The sequence below is a fragment of the Cheilinus undulatus genome, linkage group 7 (assembly GCF_018320785.1).
Source record: "Cheilinus undulatus linkage group 7, ASM1832078v1, whole genome shotgun sequence".
NCBI classification, from domain to species: domain Eukaryota; kingdom Metazoa; phylum Chordata; class Actinopteri; order Labriformes; family Labridae; genus Cheilinus; species Cheilinus undulatus.
This window is the reverse complement of record NC_054871.1, coordinates 52,107,396-52,129,841: the sequence shown is the minus strand read 5'-3', so window position 1 is coordinate 52,129,841 and position 22,446 is coordinate 52,107,396. Positions and strand designations below refer to the sequence as shown.

Below are 22,446 nucleotides of genomic sequence, written 5' to 3'. Positions count from 1 at the left end.
GGATAGCCCGCGTCTTGCCCAATGACAGTTGGGATAGCCCGCGTCTCGCCCAGTGACAGCTGGGATAGCCCGTGTCTTGCCCAATGACAGTTGGGATAGCCCGCGTCTCGCCCAGTGACAGCTGGGATAGCCCGTGTCTTGCCCAATGACAGCTGGGATAGCCCGCGTCTCGCCCAGTTGAGGAGAATATCTGTCCTGCAGCAGCTAACGCCAGTGTTGTAAGTTGCAGACTCAGAGGGTGTTTTCATCCTCCATCATGACATTTGTTTATGCTCCTAGAAGACAACTGCATCTATTCTGCTACAGGGTCTGACATTAACAGTTGCCCGAATGCCCAGGGCAACTTCAAAAAGTCGACGGGCAAGCAAAACTTGTAAGAACTTGCCTGATCGGGCAAGCACGACTCTGAGCTTTTCTATTCATTGATTTTTTGTATTTTCCTCTCTTGTTTCTGTTACTACAGAGTCCCAGAGTAACCAGATGCAGTGTGTCACTGCCTCCATTGGCTGAATGTGTCTGTTGACATGCAGGCAGCTGCACAAACTTTAACTAAAAACCTTTATGAAGGTAAACACTGTCATCAGTAAAGATTCATGGTAGGTCACATCAATAAATCGGTTTCCCACATAAAGAAGAAAGGCTTTAACTTCCAAATTTAAACATTTATTTTAAATCCGTATTTTATTACCGTCGGATGGGCTGGACGGAGGAGCATGTGTAAGAGAAGAGCGCAGAGGAGGTCCGCAGGTGCTGCGTCTCTTCAGTAAGCTCATTCATTGAGGTGTGCTGTCATGTTTAATCTGAAGCTTCCAATTTCCTCGTTTTAACTTTTCTCCAGCCACATCCTGCCGATGCTCTCTCACACCCAGATCTTATGACGATTATGCCGATGCGCGTCATCAACGAGCATAACTCACATGGATCACACAGGGAGATAATGTCATATCTAGTGAAATTTGTCCAAAATGAGGCAGGGTGAAACGATGTGTCTGGAGAGCTGCAGGTGTGAGGCAGGGCTGGTTTTAGTCATTTGGAGGCCCGGGGCAAAGAGCAATATGAGCCTCCTCCCCCTTTAACTTAAGGATTAATAATGAGTGGAAACAAATTAGAAAGTTTATGTTAATAAAGTCACAGAACTCCAGTAAATGCCCCAGTGTGAGATATAAATACCCAAATAGCCAACCATCATTCATCATTTTCTTTGAAAAGCATCTCAGAGCTCAAACTCAGCTCATTCTAATATCTTAAAAATCTTTAGGCCAGGTGAACTTTCATAACTCTGGTGATGGGCCAAAGACTGGTATCTCCAAAATGACCACTTTTCAGGGAATGAAAAGTTTATAATTTATAAAAATGATATAACTATGGTGTATAAAAACAAGCTAAAATCATGAAAAATTGAGATACAAGGTTTTAGCCTGATGTCAGTGATAAATAAAATAAATATATGCTCATTATCAGTGACATATTGGTTCTTCTGACTCTATACAGGCATTTGTATCGCGTTTAACCTCATAATTATCCACCAATCCCCTCTTTTATTTCATTTCAACTACAGATGAACTGATCTATCATCTACCTTACATTCCTGGTTTATATTGTGGCTCTGGCTAAAGTATTTTTTAGACAATGTGGCTCTTTGGTAAAATAGGGTTGAGTACCACTGGTCTAACTGTTACAGTTACACGGTGGAAGTGTGAAATAGCACTTTAAAGGGGCGCTCTGTAGTTTGGGGGAAGACATTTTTAATCTGACAAGAAAAATCTTAATTGGTTGATTTTCACATGTTGGCAAAATTTCTTCAGTTTCATGATGAATAAACCAAATAAAAACAGAAGAAAAGCATCATTTTATTCTTGGTGCATATGTAGCAGACCCCATCACCTCTCTAGTGTCAGTGTGTTACTGGCCTCATTTTCCTCTGAGAATAGTTGGTTTCATCAGTTACGAAAAAAATATTTCTGAGTTTGTATTATTATCTTATTGGTATTGTAAATATGAAATTCCTGAGTTTAAATTTCTTCGTAAAACAACCTGGTGCAGCTTTCACATTGCACTGATTTGTACAAAGTTAAATTTAATTTTCAGTGGGCTAACACATAGCTAATAAATACAGTTGTCTTAAGAAAGAAGTGTTGTGTATTGATTTCCACAGTCAACAGGCAATGGATTTTAGTTCTAAGTATGTTGTGAGCAAAATGTGTGCACTTGACAGCCAGAAAATGTACCTCCTAGACAGGGCAAGTAGGAATTTAGATGGGGCAAGTAGATTTGGGAAGCACTTGGCCTGAAGGGCAAGTAGGCAAAAACCTTAACGTCAGACCCTGTGCTACTACAGATATTTGTAGAATATCCACTGTCTTTGTAGGATACGATGGTTTCACTCTAAAAAAACTCTACTAAATGACAGGTAACCATGTCCGAGACCACCTCTCTTCATGGACTCAGGCATGGTGCCCTAGTCTTCACACTGATCAAAAAAACTGGATTTTGGGTCAAGTGTGCTCTGATCCAGGCTGGGGTACCTGATGTGAAACTACCCCTAGAGTATTAGTCTGAGCCTGTCAGCTTTTAAAGGTTTGATTGATTTTTAATTCAGTCCAGATCCCCCCATACATTAAAGGGACTAGAATAAGATACAGGGTCCAGAATAAAAAGACTACAGCACAAGCAATCCATCTCCCGGCTGCAGAACCCCCAAGTACTGACCATGGGTGATCAGTTCTGGTGAAAAGGAAGCATTCGTTCTGATCTCCAATCACAGATTCTTAGTAAAAATCAGCATATAATGGTGTTTGGCCAAGTGATCGGGGTCTGCCTGGTTTTAATACCCATACTTGTCTGCTGAACAACAAAACAGACTTTAAAGAAAACTGAACAGTCAGAATGAAGGACTATCTTTAAGGACAGTGTCGTCAGGAAGCTGATGTCCATCGTCTTCTGTATGTCACCACTGCCCAGAGTCAGAGACCCTAAAAGGACGCGTTTGTGTGCTGACTGTTGAGTTTTCTATGAAGTTTCAGAGCTGCAGACGGATAAAACCGGCGGTGTTTCTTACCTTGTGTGGTGACCTCACGTGTGCGGACGAGGTCGCTCTTATTCCCGACGAGGATGATGGGAGTCTGAGGCTGATTCTCCCTCAGAAGGAGTCTCAGCTGAGCGGTGCGATGGAAACTCCTCCGGTCAGTGACAGAAAACACGAGGACGCACACCTCGCACAGCAGAGCCGACAAGTCCTGGAGGACAGAAACAGGGTGAGACTGGACCCAGTAACACTCTACAGTAAGATACACAACAGTTAGCACAGCTAGTAGGGGACCAATGAGCACGTGGTCGCTGGTCAGGGAGAAACTCCTCCGTTTGATGCTCTATCTACACTTTAGGACACATTGAGGAACCAAAGCTCAGGTAAGGACAGAGTATGATTCAGTACCAAATATGATCATCAGCTGAGAGTGGACAGTTACATTTTTAACTCATTTATTTCATTTGATAAACTTAATGGAGAGTTACTCCCAACTGTCATGCTAGCTGATGTTAGCTAGCATTGTAGCCTTGTTATTATACCAGAGAGAACTGCACTGATCCCAGATCAGAGCTAACACAGCAAGTATCCCATCATGCACCAGTCAAATACACCAAGAAACACCTATCATCCAATCACAGCCTCCCTGACATGCATCAGACATTAAAAGCATCAAAAACAATAAATTATCTTAACCCTCTGGGACGTTCAAATATTTGTTACACTCAGGACCTTTAGCGCATAAATGCACTCCTCATATTGTCGCTATCAAAAACATTATTAATCTATATTTTATTCTGCTTTCATGGAGCTTATTTTATTTAGCTACATCTGACCTCAATATTGATAAAAACTATACCTGCATTTTTAAAGTTTTGACCCTTTAAATGCCAGATTTTTGTCATGTTGGCACCATGTTTTCAGATGGAAAAAAGGGAAAATATGAAGTATTTTCAATCTTAAAACATGGTGCCATCATGACAAAAATCTGGTATTTAAAGTGTTAAAATGGTTAAATATTTAGGTCAGGTGTAGCTGACAAAATGAGCTTCATGAAAGTAAAATAAAATATAAATGTGTAATATTTTTAATAGTGATAATATGAGGAGTGCATATTATGTGCTAAAGGTTCCAAGTGTAATGATTGCTGTACACAGTGTATTTTAGACTGACTGTAGGAGCTGAGCTGGAAATAACACCAAAATTCCTGCCATATGCATGAAGTCAGGCAAAATGATCAAAAAGAGGGTTAATAATGAGACTGCGCTTATGAGGACAAAACCTCGGGTTCAGTCATACCGAGTGGTACTTATTAAAGGTTCACTGGGTGCCCATGCACTTCAAAAACATCTGAAACAAGATGAGGTTAAACCTAGTATACAGCTGACTGCAGCTTTCTGGGATGGCTGTTGAAATGCCTGACTGAAGTGTGTGTTCTGCAGAGTGATGAGTGTTTGGGGTGTAGCTGTGCTGTCCCTGATATCTGTGGGTTGAAAACTGAAGGATCTTTAAAGTTTAAAACATAAAGCCCTGTCAGCAGGAAACAGCTAACCTGACACGCCAGATCGACTGAATATTTTTGATATGAATCTGGGAAAGCCCCCATAGAAAGCCTTTGGGAAGGGCAGAAAACATTCAGAAGGTGATTGGAGGAAAATTCTGTCCGTCACATTGATGACAGGCTATCATCGCTGCCTTCCATTGTTAAAGGAGGAGCTTCGTGTAAAATTGGCGCCAAGGCCGCTCAGGAGACGTGCAAAAACAACTTCTGTGCCAAGACAAGCTTTCAGTGTGACTCTCTGCTCTTGTTTTAAAAAGAAATGTGGTCCAGTTCTGATTACTTTCCTACAGCTACATCCGAGCTAATGGCTACCGCGGCAGCCGGCCCTGGATAGACCGTAAACCCGTAACGATCACAAACACATGCTGAAACAGCAGGACAAGAGCAAAAACATCTTTTCTGTCACTGGAAGCTTTCAGTGTTGTTCTCTTTCCTTGTTTTAATAAAGAGACGTTGTCAAGTTCTGATCAAACTGCTGCTGTGGCTAAGTCCCAGCTAATCACTTCACTAGCAGCCACTGTAAACAAGCATTCACATAACAAGTCACCCTCTCCCTGTCACTATGACGGACTCACGCTGAAGCAGGGCAGCAGGAGAGCAGAAACATCCTTCACAAGTGAAGTGGCGCTTTGGAGATGGCTGGCTCGTTCATTTAAAACATCAATCTCATGCCAAACAACAGCTAACGCTGATGTTCGGTGTTGAACACTACGACGTGACACTGGTGTGAAAGGCTACAACACCTGTGTTTGATTACGATGTTGGAGGTGTACTATGGGGACATAAAAGTAATAGAAAGAGACAAAATAACTGCTACAGTTCTGAGACAACACAATCAGCCGATTTAAGCTGCGACGACTCTGTTAACACTACTGCAACGTCACAAATCTGTAGTCTGACCTGGGCTTCAGGACCAAGACCGGTTACATCTCTATCTGGTCCCTCTAAGAAGTGAAGGCCGACCACACAGGGCCACATGAGTTAGCATGCTGGATTCTCGTTCATTATTAAGACTAGCCTCAGAAATCGCTCCACTAACTAAGAATGGCCGCACACTGCCACCCACAGAACTGTGACACTGCGACCAATCACCAGTCCTCTCTGTGTCTGTGTTGAGGTGAAGAAACTCAGTCTGAGACTTCTGCTCATAATTTCATCCTTTCTCTGAAATAAAAATAAACAATTATCATTCTCAGATGGACTTGTCAGTTTCCTGTGTAAAAGAGAAGACAAACTTATATAATAATACAGTTTTCGATGCTAAAACTCAAAAATATTCATGGCTTCCTCAATATTTGATGGTGTTAAAGTTAGCGACCACTCATCACCTCTGAGTTACACCAGTTTTTGTCTTCCTGTAAAACCTCCCCCCGACCTTTATTTAAACCAGTGATACTCAGCGTGTGGCTCTGGAGCCACATGTGGCTCTTTTGTGATGATTTGTGGCTCTTTTGTGTCTTAATTTGAAATATTATTTCCCCAGAAAACCTTAAGAAGGGAAACTTTGACCTCAGAAATGATCCACTGCAAGTCACATTAATCAGTTTATTTCCCACACATACAGCAGGCTTTCATTTTATTCTTTGTGTATTTCCATTGCCCTTATTTGCAATTTTTTGCCCTTTTTCCTTTTTTGCCACTTTTAATCAATTTCTGCTACTTTTTTCTCCATTTTTGCCATGTATATCCTGCTTTTTGCATTTTTGCAAATTTTTCCCCTTTTTTGGCCACTTCTTGCCAATTTAAGCTGCCTTTTGCTGATTTTTGCCGTCTTTTGGCTGCTTTTTGCCAATTTTAGTCACTTTAAGACCATTTTTCCACCTGTAACTAATATTTTTGTCACATCTCACCCATTTTTGCCACTTCTGCCCTTTTTTGCCACTTCTCTCCACAAAATTTTGCACAAAATTCATTCAGATTTGGTAAATTTCTGCCTATTTTTCCTCTTTTTGCCATGTTTTTGCCACTTTTGACAATTTTTGCCACCTTTAACTCATTTTAATTGCCACTTTAACCCTTACTCGCCACTTTTCACCACTTGTGCTTCTTGCAAAGATATTTTTAAACAGTTTGGCTCTTTGGTTGAGTAACACTGATTTAAAGCATCTTTAGAACCACTGAGCACATCTTTATCTTCCTGAATCATCACACCTCCTGATGACCAGGAATCAATCCAGACTTTGATTCCGTTTGTCTCCTCAGAGGTCTCTGACTTTGGTCGGAGACGGAGCACAAACATTTCACTGCTCTCATAAATCGTGTTTCCAGAGTCGTGTGTGCAGAGAAACAGCAGAGGAGCAGCCTGCACAAACAGCAGACAAGTGAGCGCTCTACCCAAATCCCTGGTGGTTCAGTGAGAATTACTCGCTGAAGCTGCTGGAGTACACCTGAAAATCCTGCTGACACACACATGCACTCATCCTCTCAGAGAGAAAGAGAGAGAAATCTCTGAAAATAAAAATATCTCTATGAATAAATCCTTCACACTCAAGAAAGCTGACTAAACCTCCGTCTGTCTTCAGCCCGAGCTGCCAAAGTCCACTCGTGTTTTACTTCATTCTCATTTACTGCACCCTCACGGCAGCAGAGACGCAATGCTGAGAAGAGCACACTTTCCTCTGCTGCTGATACGGACACCACTGTAATACTGCATTAATGCAATTCTTCACACTGCTGAGGACCTCCAAACAGCTGCATTTATTCACATTTGTCACCAATACATTCTTTTCTTTTACCTAAAGTCACATTTGAACACATCATGATGACATTTATTTACTGTTCCCTAATATTTATTTCACTGACTGCACCTGAACACATCATAATGTAACAGACACTTTCAACATCCATTCATCCATCTTCATCCGCTCATCTGGAGCTGGGTCGTGGGGGTAACAGGCTAGCAGGACGTTCCTTTCCCCAGCGGCACTTTCCAACTCCTGCTGGGGATCCCGAGGTGTTCCCAGACCGGACAGGGTACATAATCCCTCCAGTACATTCTGGGTCTTCCCTGAGGCCCCCCTCCCCAGCTGGAAGTGCCCTGAATACCTTCACGGGGAGGCGACCAGGAGGCGTCCTGATCAGATGCCTGAACCCCCTCAACGGCTCTACTCCTAGCTCCCTCTTAATCTGAACTCCTCAGCCTATCTGAGGATGAGCCCAGCCCCCCATCCATTCATTTCTACACCGTTTATCCTGTTGGGGTTCACTGGGGGCTGGAGCCTATCCCAGCTGTCATTGGGTGAGAGGCGGGGTACACCCTGGACTGGTCACCAGTCAATCACAGGGCTGACATATGGAGACAACAACCAGACACACTCACACTCACACCAACGGGCAATTTAGAACCACCAGTTAACCTAATGAGCATGTTTTTGGTGGTGGGAGGAAGCCGGAGTACCTGGAGAGAACCTAAGCATGCACAAGGAGAACATGCAAACTCTGCAGAAAGGCCCTGACCAGGAACCTTCTTGCTTGGAGGCAACAGTGCTAACCCCTGCACCACCATGCAGCCCACTTTCATGGATATCAAAAACTGATTCATATATTTTAACTCACAGGATTTTCTGTGTAGTGTAGAGGATTTTACCACAGCAGATTTGAGTTGAAGGGCTGCACGGCGGTGCAGGGGTTAGCGCAGTAAGAAGGTTCCTGGTTGGCTCCCAGTCAGGGCCTTTCTGTGCAGAGTGTGCATGTTCTCCTCATGTATGCTTAGGTTTTCTCCAGGTACTCTGGCTTTCTCCCACCACCAAAAACATGTTTGTTAGGTTGCTTGATCACTCTAAATTGCCCGTAGGTGTGAGTGTGAGTGTGCCTGATTGTCCGTCTATAAATGTCAGCCCTGCGATTGACTGGCAACCAGCCCATGGAGTACCCCGCCTCTTGACCAGTGACAGCTGGGATAGGCTCCTGTCCCCCATGACTGAGAGGCAGTTTGCCCATATAAAACCCTTTCCACCACTTTTTTCCTTTCTGTTTTTGCACCTTCTAAACCAGTTCTTGCGACTTGAGCCTAATGTTGCCTCTGTTTGCCCATTATTGTCACATTTAAACCCATTTTACTGCTTTTTATGCCCAACTTTTCCCATTTTAACCACATTTCACCACCTCATGTGACCATTTTTGCCAGTTTAACCAATTTCTGCTGATATCTGCCTTTTTTCTTTCTCAGTTTACACTTTTGCCAGTTTATATCAAATTTTCATCTCATTTGAAGCCTTTTCAGCCACTTTTTAACTCCCTTTTACCACTATTTATGCCAATTTTGGTCTTTTTTAGTTTTTTTGCAATTTTAATCTCTTTTTTGCCACTTCTAACCCATTTCTTCTACTTTTAAAATCCAATTTCACTTCCTTTTCCACCATTTTTTTGCTATTATTAAGCCATTTTAATTTTTTTTTAACAAAAGGGATTTACATTTTTTAAGAAGGCAATTTACTACATAAATGATTCAAAAATATATTTGTTTCTTTGATAAGATTGTTAATTTTTTAGGTTAATAATAAAGTATAGATACTGCAGTTTAGCTTTACAGTGGACCATGGTTTTGCTTTCCTCCATGGGCCCCCAGTTTGGCTGGGCCCCAGGAAGCACACCCATTTATCCCCTCTTATGGAGGCCTTGTCTGAACATGACTGTTCTTGATTGTTCATGGCTGTTCAACCACCTTCAGGTACAGTGGGGGGTCCCTGGTCTCTGGCACCTTTATTTTGGGGGTCCTGGGCTGAAAAGGTTGAGAACCCCTGCTCTAAGGACACCTTTATTAACCAGGTGAGCAGGTCTGATGACCAGAGGTATCAGATATGGTCACATACATCTGGATGAAGATCAGCTGTTACTGATCCTTCGCTGATCAGTCGGGGCATTTTTATAAATTATGTAAGATAACTGTGTCTATTTTCAGCATTTCTCACAACAAATAAAAGTCATTATCCAGAGAGTAACACATCAGCTCAGACAGATTGTGTCACCAGTTCAGTTGTTTTCACACATCCACCTAAACCAGCAGCACTGAAGCAGTCAGCAGACACATCTGCTCCGTGGGCAGCGCTCACAAACGCGAACACACTCGGATGCCTGTGATCCGCACTCGAGGGAAAAGAGGAAAAGGTGTGCAGAACAAGCTGATAATGAGCTTTCCTCAGTAGACCCCATGCTGCTGGTTTATTGTCATCTTTTGTCCTGAGACAGTCTGAGGAAAAAAATACTTAGAAATGTGGTGAGCTGGGCGCCGTTCAGCTCAGCTGGTGGAACTGGCGCCCACATATGAAGGCGAGACGTCAGTCATAGGACTGAATGCCATGAATGATGGTTCATATTAACATCCAAACTAACCAAAAGAACCTGACAGGAATAATATTCAGCTGGATGTGGCCAATCAGTGACCAGCATTAATGCACTGTAACCTCAGTGAACTGACCCAAACTACAATGTTCATCAAAAACACAGAGGATTATGATTTTTAACTTCAGCATACCGCCTTAATCTACACCTAGTGTGAAATATTGACAGTGATATTTAACGGTACGCTGATGGAAGACATGATCTCTGCTAATCGAAGCATCAGTGCAGGAATCCTCCTACATTTCTGAGGGATGTGATCGATCACAGAGAGCACACTGCTGACACCAAACAGCTGCTAGGGAGCTGCGATGAAAATCAATCATTAGCTGATTGTACTCCAGTTATAGCAAAGAAGAACAGAGAGGAGACACTGGAGATGGATGGGACAGGAACTGAATGTTCTGGAGAGAGACACAGATGAGGAAATGCAAAGTCGACAATATGCAAGTAGAGTCTGGCTGTTACCCAGCAGACCAATCACATCTGAGCTGTTTAAATGTGTAACTCTATTTATAAGGAGGTGCACACTGGCCACATATGTAGAAATCTGCATGGCTAGAGGGCTACGACGGCCTCTACATAGGGAATAAACCTGTTAATAACAGCCTTCCTTGTTGGTGAGTTACTCATAAAGCATTCTGGGATGGGCTGAAACAAGAAGGCAACTTTTAAAGGGGCTATATGTAACTTTTCTGCTTTCACACTTCCCATTTTTGTGTATATGTGTGCGCATTTTATCCTGATGTGAGTAACGAGGCTCTTTATTTCTTCCTTCTTTGCCTGTATAAGCCTGTTGAGTCATTTATCTGTAAAGAACTCGGGCTGAATTTTCTGCGAAATCTTAACGGATGTGACGTAGGGTGCTACGTAGTACGCACACCCCCCTGCTCTGTTTATACCTGGCTACGGTGTGTAGATGGAAAGAAACAACAATGGAGAAGGCTGCTTCCACGAGTAAACAACACTAGTGCACCCCAAACATCCACACAAACTCAGCGTAAAAAACCACGATAGTTTTATCTGCTGAAGCCCGTCAAGCTAAATGAGGGCTTGGGAAATCGAGGGTAAATATGAGTGGAGCATTTGAGAAATGGAGCCTGGGATAAATACCGATCCAAAGATGGCCGCCTTTCTGTAGCAAAGGTGAGGCATGACTTCAGACCATAAAATACAATGTAGTGTTTTTCTATAGTACGCTGAATGCTAAATTATGTTATCTTGCTTGCGAGGATGCTACGCTAACGTCACGTTGCTCATTTAGTGTTTTATTTTGTTACTTTACTTACCTCCTCTGCATACATGGTGCCAGTAAATCACCTCGGTCTGTGTGTGTATCAGCTGATAAACCGGAGGCTCATTCATGGACAAGCAACACAATACTGTCGTAGTTTGCCTGATGGCCGGCGGTGTCGCTACACTGATTTTTTTTCTAAAAGTAACATAGCCTCTTTAACAGCTTTATTCCCTCATTAAGTTGAAATGCAAAATGTAAGCTCACTGGCTAATAAATACAGTTCTTTTTAATCAGCAGTCCTAAATTCTAAATCAAATCCAGGTCACAGAGATGAGCAGCAGGCCTGGCTCCTAATCAACCCGCTAACAGGGCCTCAGAGTTACAGGGGGATTCTGGGTAACGTAGATGAGCCTGAACCACTGAATACAGCCAGTGACAGAGGATAGCTGCGGTTTGTCACAAGTACAGCAACTACAAAAATCATTCACCGTCTTGGATGTTTTACCCTTTTATTGATTTTATAAATCAGTTGTACGAGCCGTACTTCAAGGCCATAAGGTGTAATGCACAGATCCTCCAGAAGGTGTCACCATTGGGTACAGGTAGATCACTTTTAGGTATGAACCTTCACTGAGGTGTCAGGTGATGCTGGACAGAGGAGCACATACAGTTTTTTGACCGCCACGCTGGGAAACACTGAGTGGTAACTGTGAATCTTTAAATGGGAGTTTATGGATTTATGAAAATCTTGCATGTAAAGAGCACTGAAGACCATTGTTGGATTACAAATAAATCTTCTGTTGGACTGTCATATTTCACCAGATGCTCAGGATCGATGCCTCGGTGAGCGCGTCATTCAGTCAGTTAGTGGCTTTAAGTTTAGACTTAGCCGCTATATCAATCACGGCCAATTTAATTTTACTTTTTTCCATGGCAAAAACCAGACTAAGACTAACAAAAACAGATGTGTGATGACTAAAACCGACAAAAACTAAGTTTAGTTTCCATCAAGATGACTAAAACAGACTAAAACGTCATGTCGTTTTCATCAGACATCAGACAAAATCTGTGATATTTCTCTTCTGTGGGTAAATCTGTCAAAAAACAATGCAACTGTATCTATTCTGCCTCTCAGCTGTAGAAAGCAGGGACCCCAGGTCTGGCAGGGTGCAGAGAACACACTACCATGATTTGGTACCAGATTTAGGCAAGAAAATAAATGCTTGGACTAAAAGTAAAGACTAAAATGTGAGGACTTTTGATGGTCTAAAACTAGACTAAAATGTTTTGTTTTCGTCAACTAAAACTAGACTAAAACGAAAAAGGGTAGAAATGACTAAAATGTGACCAAAACTAAAAATGCATTTCATTTAAAGACTAAAACTAAGACTAACATTAAAAATAGCAGCCAAAATTAACACTGCTTACACATCTGGTCACTGCAGTGTCCAGTGGTAGAAATAGATCTACCAGAACATTCTAAGGACCCCTGAGTGTTACACTAACTGTAAAAGGCTGAGTGTTAAAAGGTGACGTCTTTACTGAACACAGTCTTCATTCAAAACATGATGAACAGCTGTGCTGGGCAGCACTGGTCTGTACCCATCAGATTGTTATGGGTTTGGTTGAGAGCTCCCTGGTGGTGGAATTCTAAATATTGTGTTTAAGTATTAGAGGCTATGTTAAAGGTCATGTATTATGCAAAATAGACTTTTTCAGACTTTTCTAACAAAAATATCTTACCTAGGCCTGTCCACAATCCCCCCCCCACACCTTTCAGAAAATGTGTGCTGAAACAAGCCGTTCTCAGATCTTACCCTCATGATGTCATGTGGGGAGTTAGCCCCACCCCCAGGTTCAGATGGCCCTCCAGCTGCCAGCTGAGAGGAGGATCAGGAGAGCCACATTCATTAAGCCACATCCATTTCTGCAGAGGGGCAGGGTCAGGGGCGGAGTCAGACAGCTCATTTATATTTAAAGCCACAGAAACAGCTCGTTCAGAGCAGGGCTGAAACTGAGGGTTTTTTAGACGTGCTAAAATCCAATAGTAGAGGGTGTTTTCAGCAATAAACTTCACAGGTATGTTTTGGGGACCTCTGAGACTGGTATAAACTTGTCTTTAAGAGGTAAAATATGTGACCTTTAAGGTTCATGTATGCTCTACATTTGACATGTGTGTGGATACAGACACAGCTGTCTCTCTGTAGTCTGCATTCATTTTCTAAATCGTTCTTTGTTTTCTCTCAAAGCTCACAGATGTTGGATTCTTGGAGCAATCCTCTACCTTGCCACCAACAGGATCTTGGACTCAACTCAACAGGAAGTCAACTGGGAGTCTGGGCTCCTGCCCAAACATGAAGAAGAACGTGGACTCACCAGTGTCCTGATGGAGAGTGTTGTTGTGGGCATACAATACCTGTAGCAAGCAAGAGTTCCAGTCTCACTTTCAAGAGACCGGCAGTGCCCACAACAAGTCATGCAATGTACGATTAAACCGTTTGCACTGACTGTTGCCGGCTGGGCAAGTAGTACACGATTTTTACCAGATGTTGCAATACCACCAGTAATCAAGGGGGCAGTGTTGAGCAAGGCCAGAGCTGCAAACACTACAAAGAAGTATAATTTGAAAAATGGCAGAACTGTAGTGGAACTTTCTGAGGAAATGATGCAGAATAGTGTGTGAGTTGTTAGAAACTACAGTCATATCTATGATTGGCACAGAGACAGTCAGCAGGACGAACAGAGCAGCAACAAAGGAGCCTCTCCTGCACTGTTTCCCAAACTTTTGCTGGTGACCCATTTTTTACACAGAGGTTCTGTTTGCATGCTCAGCCCCTTGGGCCTTTAATGACTGCATCCAGGGGCTGGTAGAGTCATGTTTAGTGTTTTATTATGGTAGAGACGGTGAGTGTTGTAGGGTTAAGCTCCAATATGTGGCTATAATGTTGTGTACTGCAGACATAAATGTCACACTAAATACTGTAGCAAGGGAATTCTGGTGACCCCAAAAAACATCTCCTACAATCCAAGGGTTCACCCAAACTTTGGGAATGAGTTCTCTAGTGGATTCATGTTTTCATCGGTGATGGTTGTGGTGTTAAAAACATACAGATCTATTCATGTATGTACAGAGAGCATAAATAAGCCTTTAGCTGGCACCTGTTTATCCCAGTGGGCTTATACTGATGGATAAACTATTAACTGATTGTGCATCCCTTCTCTTAACATTAGCTGCACAAAGTAGAGATACTCTTGTACTTTAGGAAAAGAATCTCTGTGTTTTAGGTTCCTGGACTCTGCAGGCCTCAGGCCCTCTAAAAAGACCTCCTCCAGGTACATTTATATTTATGGATGCATGCTCACACCACAGCGAGCCCTCAGGCTGCAGAGATAATGAGGGAGCAGCTTGTTGTTGGCCTCACCTGTCTCCAGTTGTCGTAGATAATGATGGTGCTCTCCTCGTCGTCCACGGTGACGGTGCGTACGTAACCCTCCCCTGAGGACACACAGCAGCAGTTAGGACTCTCAGGAGAGATGCATGCTGGGATTTATTTACCGCATGGCTCCGTACCTTCAGAATCCACAGACGCAGCCCGGTCCATGTCCCCGGCGAGGGCGAGAGCCAGGGACGACTTCCCCACGCCGTTCTGCCCCAGCAGGGCGATCCTGAGAGGTCCTTCGGTCCGACCCTCCACGGCCATGCTCATGGTGTCGTCCAGCGCCGGGCTGAATCTGATGGGAGACGCCGACGGCCCGGCTGCTCCTGAAGTCCAGTCGGCATCGTCATGGACGGCCTCCTCGCGTCTGAGCTGGTGTTTGATGGGCAGAGGAGTGCTGCCTCTGCGGACGGTCGGCGTGCTGGACAGAGTCATGCTGTCACACTGCAGAGGGAACAGGGAGAGACATGCCGGCTTTATGTAACGCCTAAAGGTGGTCTGTTAGCCTGCTGCCACTTATATAAGACTGGAGATGGCAGCAGCAGCCAGGGACACATAAGCATGATGGCGTGATGACTCAGCTGCTTAGTATGGCTGCTGCTCTGCCATGAAACTGTGCACAGACATCCTGCCCACTTTAATGAGACAACCATGAAAACACAGTATTTCCTCTGTATTATACCCAAATACTCCCATCATACCAACAGTCAAGGCTTTATAACGGCACCATCAGGTGTTTACACAGGCTTCATTTCTACACATAAGGACATAGGAAAATGTTTTCTGGTGATAAGCTCTGCATTTAGGGTACTATTACAAAAGTCATCAATATTTAAGGACACTTGGAAGCAGAAGAAACAAGAAAACCAAACATATATTTGGATCTTTTGATGAACTTGATGGTCATTCATAAACTTTAACAGGAAGATCAGCCCTTATTACCTATTCTTAGCTGTCATGGGGAGGCCTTAAGCTTAAGCAGCTACCACTGAACACCACGTGGAGCTACAGCACCATGCATTTTATTCTCTGTCTCTTTACAATGATGCATGTTTACATCACAGGACAACCACAGAAAAGCAGATATTAGTTTAAACTAGAAGTTTTTATCCCTTTGGACCCTTATATGGCACAGGGACACTATTTAAATCCCTGAATTCAAAAAGTTCCAGTCAGAACTGCTCCAGTGTTTACATGCCTGTAGTAGAGGAGAATCCTTCTCCTTACACCATCTCCATGAAATTCCGTAAAAGTACGGATGGCTTGCATGTAATCAGCAAAAATATTATGGGGAAGCAAGCCCCTGAAAGTTGTGCTGAGCCCTGGACATTTAAAGGGCACATATTATGCAAAAAACACTTTTGGGGGGTTTTCTAACAAAATATGTTCCCCTGGTCTGTCCACAATCCCCACAAGCACCAGAAAAATTTATTCCCTCGCCCCTCCCCCTTTCTCCACCTTTCAGAAAAATGTGTGCAGAAAAAAGCCATTCTCAGATTTTACCCTCATGACTTCATGTGGGGAGTTAGCCCCGCCCCCAGGTTCAGGTTGCCCTTCCCACTTGAAAGAAAGATCCGCCCTCCTCTCCTGAGCCTCCTCTCATCTGGCAGCTGAGAGGAAGATCCATTAAGCCACATCCATTTCCTGAGAGGGGCGGAGTCAGGGGCGGAGTCAGACAGCTCAGTAACATTTAAAGCCACAGACACAGAAGCAGCTCGTTCTGAGCAGGGCTGAAACAGAGGGGGTTTTAGACATATGAAAATGTTTTAGGGACCTCTCAGAACAATATTAACTTGTCTTATAGGGGTAAAATATGTGACACTTTTGGCTCCAACCCTGACAGTCAGAGTTCTAGTATTATGACAGTTAAAGACTGTCACATTTGAACAAACTCTCTGATGGCAGAGTAGGAGGTGTTCACTGCTGTCTATTGCTGCTCCATGAGTGAAAGCAATAAATACTGCAGCCAGCCACCATCTATCCATCCATTTTCTAAACCGTTTATCCTTTCTTGGGTTGCAGCAGTGGGAGCCTATCCAAGCCTACCCTGAGAGATAGTGTACACCCTGGAATAGACGCAAACTCTGCACAGAAAGGCCCTGACCAGGGACCTTCTTGCTGTGAGGCTAACCCCTGCACTGCCGTGCAGCCCCAATCGAGATATTTAGGTTCATACACTACATTGACAAAAGTATTGACTCACCAGAGAGCCAGAAAGGAGGGCAGAGGGCATTGACTGAAGCTACTGCGGCCACTAGTGGCGGGAGGTTCATTACAGTTTAAAAGAGCATTATAGACTGGGATTTCAAGCCCGTGTTCATAAAAATGATTGGTGATTACTTTAACTGACATGTAAATCTCACGCCAGCTTAAAGGCTGGCTCAGACTACACGATTTTTTTGGTCATTCACGATGGCACCATGTCAGACTATGCGGCCAAAATCTTGCCCCATCTTGTCCGACAGCCTGGCCACACTACAAGAGTGATCCTGACCACTCACCGTATGCTGACATCACCACTGCCTCAGCGACTGAGTGCGAGTTCACGAGTTGTCGGGGGGTGGGTCAAAGAACCTGTGTTTCCATCAGGGGGGTTTGATTCAGTTCAGTTTGGTATGGTTTGATACACTAAACCCCAAAATAGTTTGCTTTTCCACAGACACCTGTGCCCTCACTTGGAGGGCGGGCTGTAAAGGCGATGAATGTGAAGTCACAGACAGCCCGAGTCAGCTGTTCCAGCTGCAGAGTTATAGAAAGGATGAGTGACAGAAATCAGTAGGGAATAAGCAGTAAACAGCTTTATTTCAGCTGAAAGTGCTTTATAAAAAATAACTTCATTTTAATGATGTTAACATCTGTCAGTACAGATCCTCAGCTGATGGAATACGTGTACAGAGACGGTTTGTGTCATAACGCTACGTTAATATGTGAATATATCTAGTCTAGAACAGTTTATACGACAAAATATAAAAGTTTAGAGCTGTACTGTGAGATTTTCCTGCATTAAAAATAAAGGAAAAGTTCAGCTGGTGTTAAAATCAAACTAGATTAAGTCAGAAATCCGGGTTGCGCTGATCTCGTTGTAAAATAGTCTGCAGCCTGAAGTTTTACAAACACGTTCAACAACCACAAAGCGATATTTTCACAGGTTACCTGAAGTAAGAAGTAGATTAATAACTAGTTACAGATGAGAGTAACCTGTTTAAGGCTTCATATTCCCAAAACTTCAGTATTAATTTAGTTTCACATCCATCACGGATGGATCAGGCTGATGTGAGCCTTCAGGCTCTGCTTTGTGGTCTTAAAATAATCCAGATAAACGTCAGGAAACTTGATTTGTGGCCAGATACCAGTATCCACAGACTAGGAAACAGTTTGGATCTCCGTTGAGTCCAAATATTTCCCATTTAGGCAGATATTGGTCCATTTTTTCCCGTTTTCGCTGCTTCTCACAGTGCAGACTTCCGTGTTTGCAGCCCAGAGATGAGCAGCTGTGTCGCACGCTGACGTGACGTCAGTGCAGCCCCTGTTGTTGTGTGTCTATTTCCACCTTTTTGGTATGGTTAGGTAAGATTGGCCCCCCTACGGAAGGGTGCCAAAAAGTGGGACGGTACGGGTCGGTTTTTTTGGACGCTTTCCAACTTTTGCTCGATGGAAACGCAAAAAAATGTGTGCCGTTCTGCACCAAACTGAGCTGGACTGCCTGGTGGAAATGACCTAAGAGTGTCAATCACTTTACAACAGAAGCGCTCTGTGTGATTGTAGCAGCCTTTTGTTCAAAAAAGGAAAATAAGAAACAATTATGGATTGGATTATGGATAATAAGTACGAATGTATCAAGAGGAGGGCAATATGGACTGGCTCTCTTTCAGATAGAACTTAAGGAATGCATGTATTAACATGAATAAACTAGAAAAGCACTCGGAGAGCGCAGACCTCTGCCATCAGCCTTATCTCCCAATAATGAAGAATCCTTTGAAAAATCCCTGGATCCGTCCCCATGTGCCCCCAACCACGGCATTCGCTGATTACTCCCTCCCTGGTGGGGTGGAAACATGGTGAGGTAAAGCATTGGCTTCGCTATGGGTGGTCTGTCATGGTGGAAGCATTGCCTGCTGGTGCAAACAGATGCACTGACAGTCTCACCCATGGTCTCTCCGGACGACTGAAAGTCATGTCAGGGGTGAATATTCCTCTATTCCTCCCAGCATTGTGAGTATTATCGCTACAATTCGCTGTCTTTCTCTCTGTTACGCTCTGACTCGTCTCCTCGACCGGGCTTCTTTCAAACTCTAAAAACTCCAAAACTTTGAATAGAAACACACCCAAAATGCTGCTGGGATTGAAGTTACTCATGTCTGCCATCTCCTGGTGTAAAGTGGTAACAGCACAGACCTCCACCATTAGCCCTAACTCCTGATAGTAAAGAATGCTTTAAAAAAATTCCTGGATCCAGACTGAATCTAATCATTTCTTCCTTATGCCATTTCTTTTCCTGAAAATTTCATGAAAATCCATCCATGACTTTGTGAGTTTTGTTGCTAACAAACGAACAAACAACCTAACAAACAAATCCTGCCGATCACATAACCTCCTAGGCAGGGGTAATAACATTCACATAGTTTTAGGAAATAAAAGGGGACAAAAAGTGGTGAATCTTGTAAACGATGAAGCAAAGATAAGGGGCAAACACTCCTGTTGGTAGACTTCAGAATTCACGTCTTTGACGTCAGGTCAGGGTGTCAAACTAGACGACGATGTACGAAAAATTCTGACATGCTAGTCTTGTTGAATTGTGGACGTGTTGTTAATTATTTCACTCTATATGAGTGTTTGTCGTTCCTGACGCTCTAAATTGGGCCCGAGTTTTGGGCTTAAATCTGGCTGAATTCATTTAGTCTGATCCAGCCTTAATTTGATAAACGATTTTAACCTTTTTACTGATTAACCGCGTGCATCCCTCGTATGAACCTCCACAGCCTACACACAGCTTTATATTTTCTAGTTCAAAACACTGCAATACCGCGCTGTTCTAACGGCACGCTAACCGCTAAGCTTCTCATGTTAACGTTTGGCTAAGTGGTGGGGAAAGCTCTGACAGGCTAACGCTATACTTCACTCCAGTTTCAGAAGCCCATTTGACTGAGATTTCTGATGCGTGTGTATGAAAAAATGATAAATAATTAGTTCAACTGATTCATAAATCTTGTACCAGCTAATCTTTCGCTGGCTAACCTGGCGGATCCCCAAACAAAACTGTTAAATCTGCCAGTATTTGTTGTCCTTTGTGGGATCTCTCAGATTTTCAGTATCAAATATGATAAAATAAATCTTTTAGTAAGTACCAAACTTGAGACAGAAAAGTATTAATGCATATCTGTCCATCCAAATATTCCCAAATAAAAAGATTACCACGATAGGTTTGGACATATCGATCACCATACAAACATAACCCCAACACCAGTGGGAGCTCCAATCACCTCAGCAGTCAGTGAAAACCAAGAGTCACCAAAGACATCGATCCACGATCGTTTTAAACCCTGATCAACACAACCTGACCTCCCTCTAAAGATTTCACTGGCTTTAAAACTAAATGACTGGGTTACAGAGAGGAAAAGGTCATATTTGGGTGAAATCATCATTATCACTTCGTAACCATCCTCCTCATCACCGTCCTTCCTTTTATACACAACAACAAACAAACAGCGTGCAGAGAGAATGACCACAGGCTCATTTCAGGAGACTTATTCTTTAAATAGGATGCACTGGCAGGTATTTTTAATGAAGTTCAGTCTGAGCTTTTTATATCTTAAAATAAGATGCTTCTCTGTGCTTTCTTGGTAAATGTGGCCTATAAAAGTCTAAGGAGGTATTTTTGATGCGAAATTAGATAAACACTCGTGAAACGTGAAAACAGCAAAGGAGTTCCAGAGAGTCAGGCATGGACTCAGCTCCTTTTGATTTAAAAGATCCCATAAAAATAGACCTGTGGATGGTTCCTGAAAAGCTGGGATGATTCCCTAGAAAGCCAAACGTTGTATTTATTGATGAAAACTAGAAGCTGGTTGTAAAGCAGGACACCCCCTCTCTGCTCCTCCACCCTCCTAAACAAACACACCCACACAGGCTGCTCCATCAGAGTATCAAACAACATCACTGCCCACCTTTCTACCCCGACCCTGATTGGCTGCTTTAACCCAGGATGCCATTATGTGAGGGGTCGAACCCCGGGCTTCTTTACCTTGCTCTCTTTCTCCTCCGTGCTGAGCCTGTCGTCTTCTGTCGGCACATCTGTCGGCATCTGCAAACTGAGAGCCACCGATTAAGACCCAAATGTCACAGCACCAACCCCCCTCCTCACCCTCCTCACCCCCACTCACTTTGAGAAGCCCAGCCCGAGCAGCATCATCTCACCTGTCTCACGATGATCTCTGCAACTACAAAGTCCGCTCGGTGTGTCAGCTCTCCCCTCTCTCTCCCTCTCTCTCTCTCTCTCCCTCTCTCTCTGACTCACGGACTTGTCAAGTTAAAATTTGGACTTCCTGCAGAGAAGAAGAAACCTCCTCCCTCCCTCCCTTTCCTCGTGGGCTCACGCGCCGGCTGTGTTTCTCGCAGGTGCGTGCAGCTCTGATTGAAGGTGGAGCTGAGCTGCAGAAGGCTTTACAATACTCAGTCACGAATCTACGGTGGCCCACAGGGCACAATGCAACAACGTTTGACTGAACACAGAAACATCTTATGTTACAGAACTGGATTTATTATCAGGAAAAAGGCGAAAAAGGCCTAAAAAATGTTCGATAGAATTTATTTTTGTATTTCACTAAATGTTTATTCTTTCTGTTTCGTGAAATGTTTTTGCATTTCATTAAATGTCCTTGTGTTTCTCAACATGATTTCTTCATATTCATATTTGTCTCTCTTATAACAAGTCTTTGCATATTTTTTCTTGCAGTTTTTTTCAGTATTTTAATGGTTCATAAAATGTGTTTGCATCTCCTTAATTTTTTGTGCTTAATCAAATACTTTTTTTTGCAGCATCACATGTATTTGCATTTCATTTAATGTTTTTGCATTTTATTAAAGGCATTCTTTCTTTCTTTATTTAAGTATTATGTTTTATTAAAAATGTTTTCACAAGGAATATTTTCACCCCACAAAATTTTTTGCATTTCGAAAAATGTTGTGCATTATTCAGTGTTTTACGGTACAGCTGGACTGAGCCACTGTGGAATAAAGGGAGTCAGTTGAGGTGGTTCAGGCATCTGATCAGGATGCCTCCTGGCCATCTCGCTGTGGAGGTCTTCGCAGCTGGTCCAACTGGAAAGAAATCCCAGGGTAGAACCAGGACTCACTGGAGGAATCATATAGCTCACCTGGCATGCTTGGAACACTTCAGAATCTCTGGAAGATTTGGAAAGTTTGCTTGGGGCGAGAGAAGTTTGGGTCAACATGCCTAGCCTGCTACCACCGCAACCTGGCCTCAGACAAATGGAAGAAAATGAACAGTAGATGGATGGATGGATGGATGGATGGAAACATGGATGGATGATGATGGATGAATAGATTGATGGACGGATGGATGGATGGATGGATGGATGGATGGATGGATGATGGATGGATGGATGGAAATATGGATGATGGATGGATGGATGGATTGATTGATGGAAACATGGATGGATGGATGGATGGATGGATTGATGGATGCATGGATGGATGATGATGGATGAATAGATTGATGGACGGATGGATGCATGGATGGATGGATGGATGGATGGATGATGGATGGATGGATGGAAATATGGATGATGGATGGATGGATGGATTGATTGATGGAAACATGGATGGATGG

At 43.2% G+C, this 22,446-nt stretch overlaps 1 protein-coding gene across 1 annotated transcript in view; it reads right to left on the bottom strand.

The window, feature by feature from the left end:
- The window catches only part of LOC121511736, a 40,851-nt gene extending 19,750 nt beyond the window's left edge, over positions 1–21,101 (bottom strand). The window contains exons 1-6 of the mRNA XM_041790497.1: positions 20,978–21,101; positions 20,839–20,905; positions 14,732–15,041; positions 14,583–14,656; positions 3,059–3,236; positions 2,896–2,972 (exon numbers count right to left, since the gene is read on the bottom strand). Of these exons, the coding sequence (XP_041646431.1) occupies positions 2,896–2,972; positions 3,059–3,236; positions 14,583–14,656; positions 14,732–15,041; positions 20,839–20,905; positions 20,978–21,006 (735 nt within the window). The 5' untranslated portion in view covers positions 21,007–21,101. The remainder of the gene's footprint in view (positions 1–2,895; positions 2,973–3,058; positions 3,237–14,582; positions 14,657–14,731; positions 15,042–20,838; positions 20,906–20,977) is intronic.
- Positions 21,102–22,446: the final 1,345 nt, after the last annotated feature.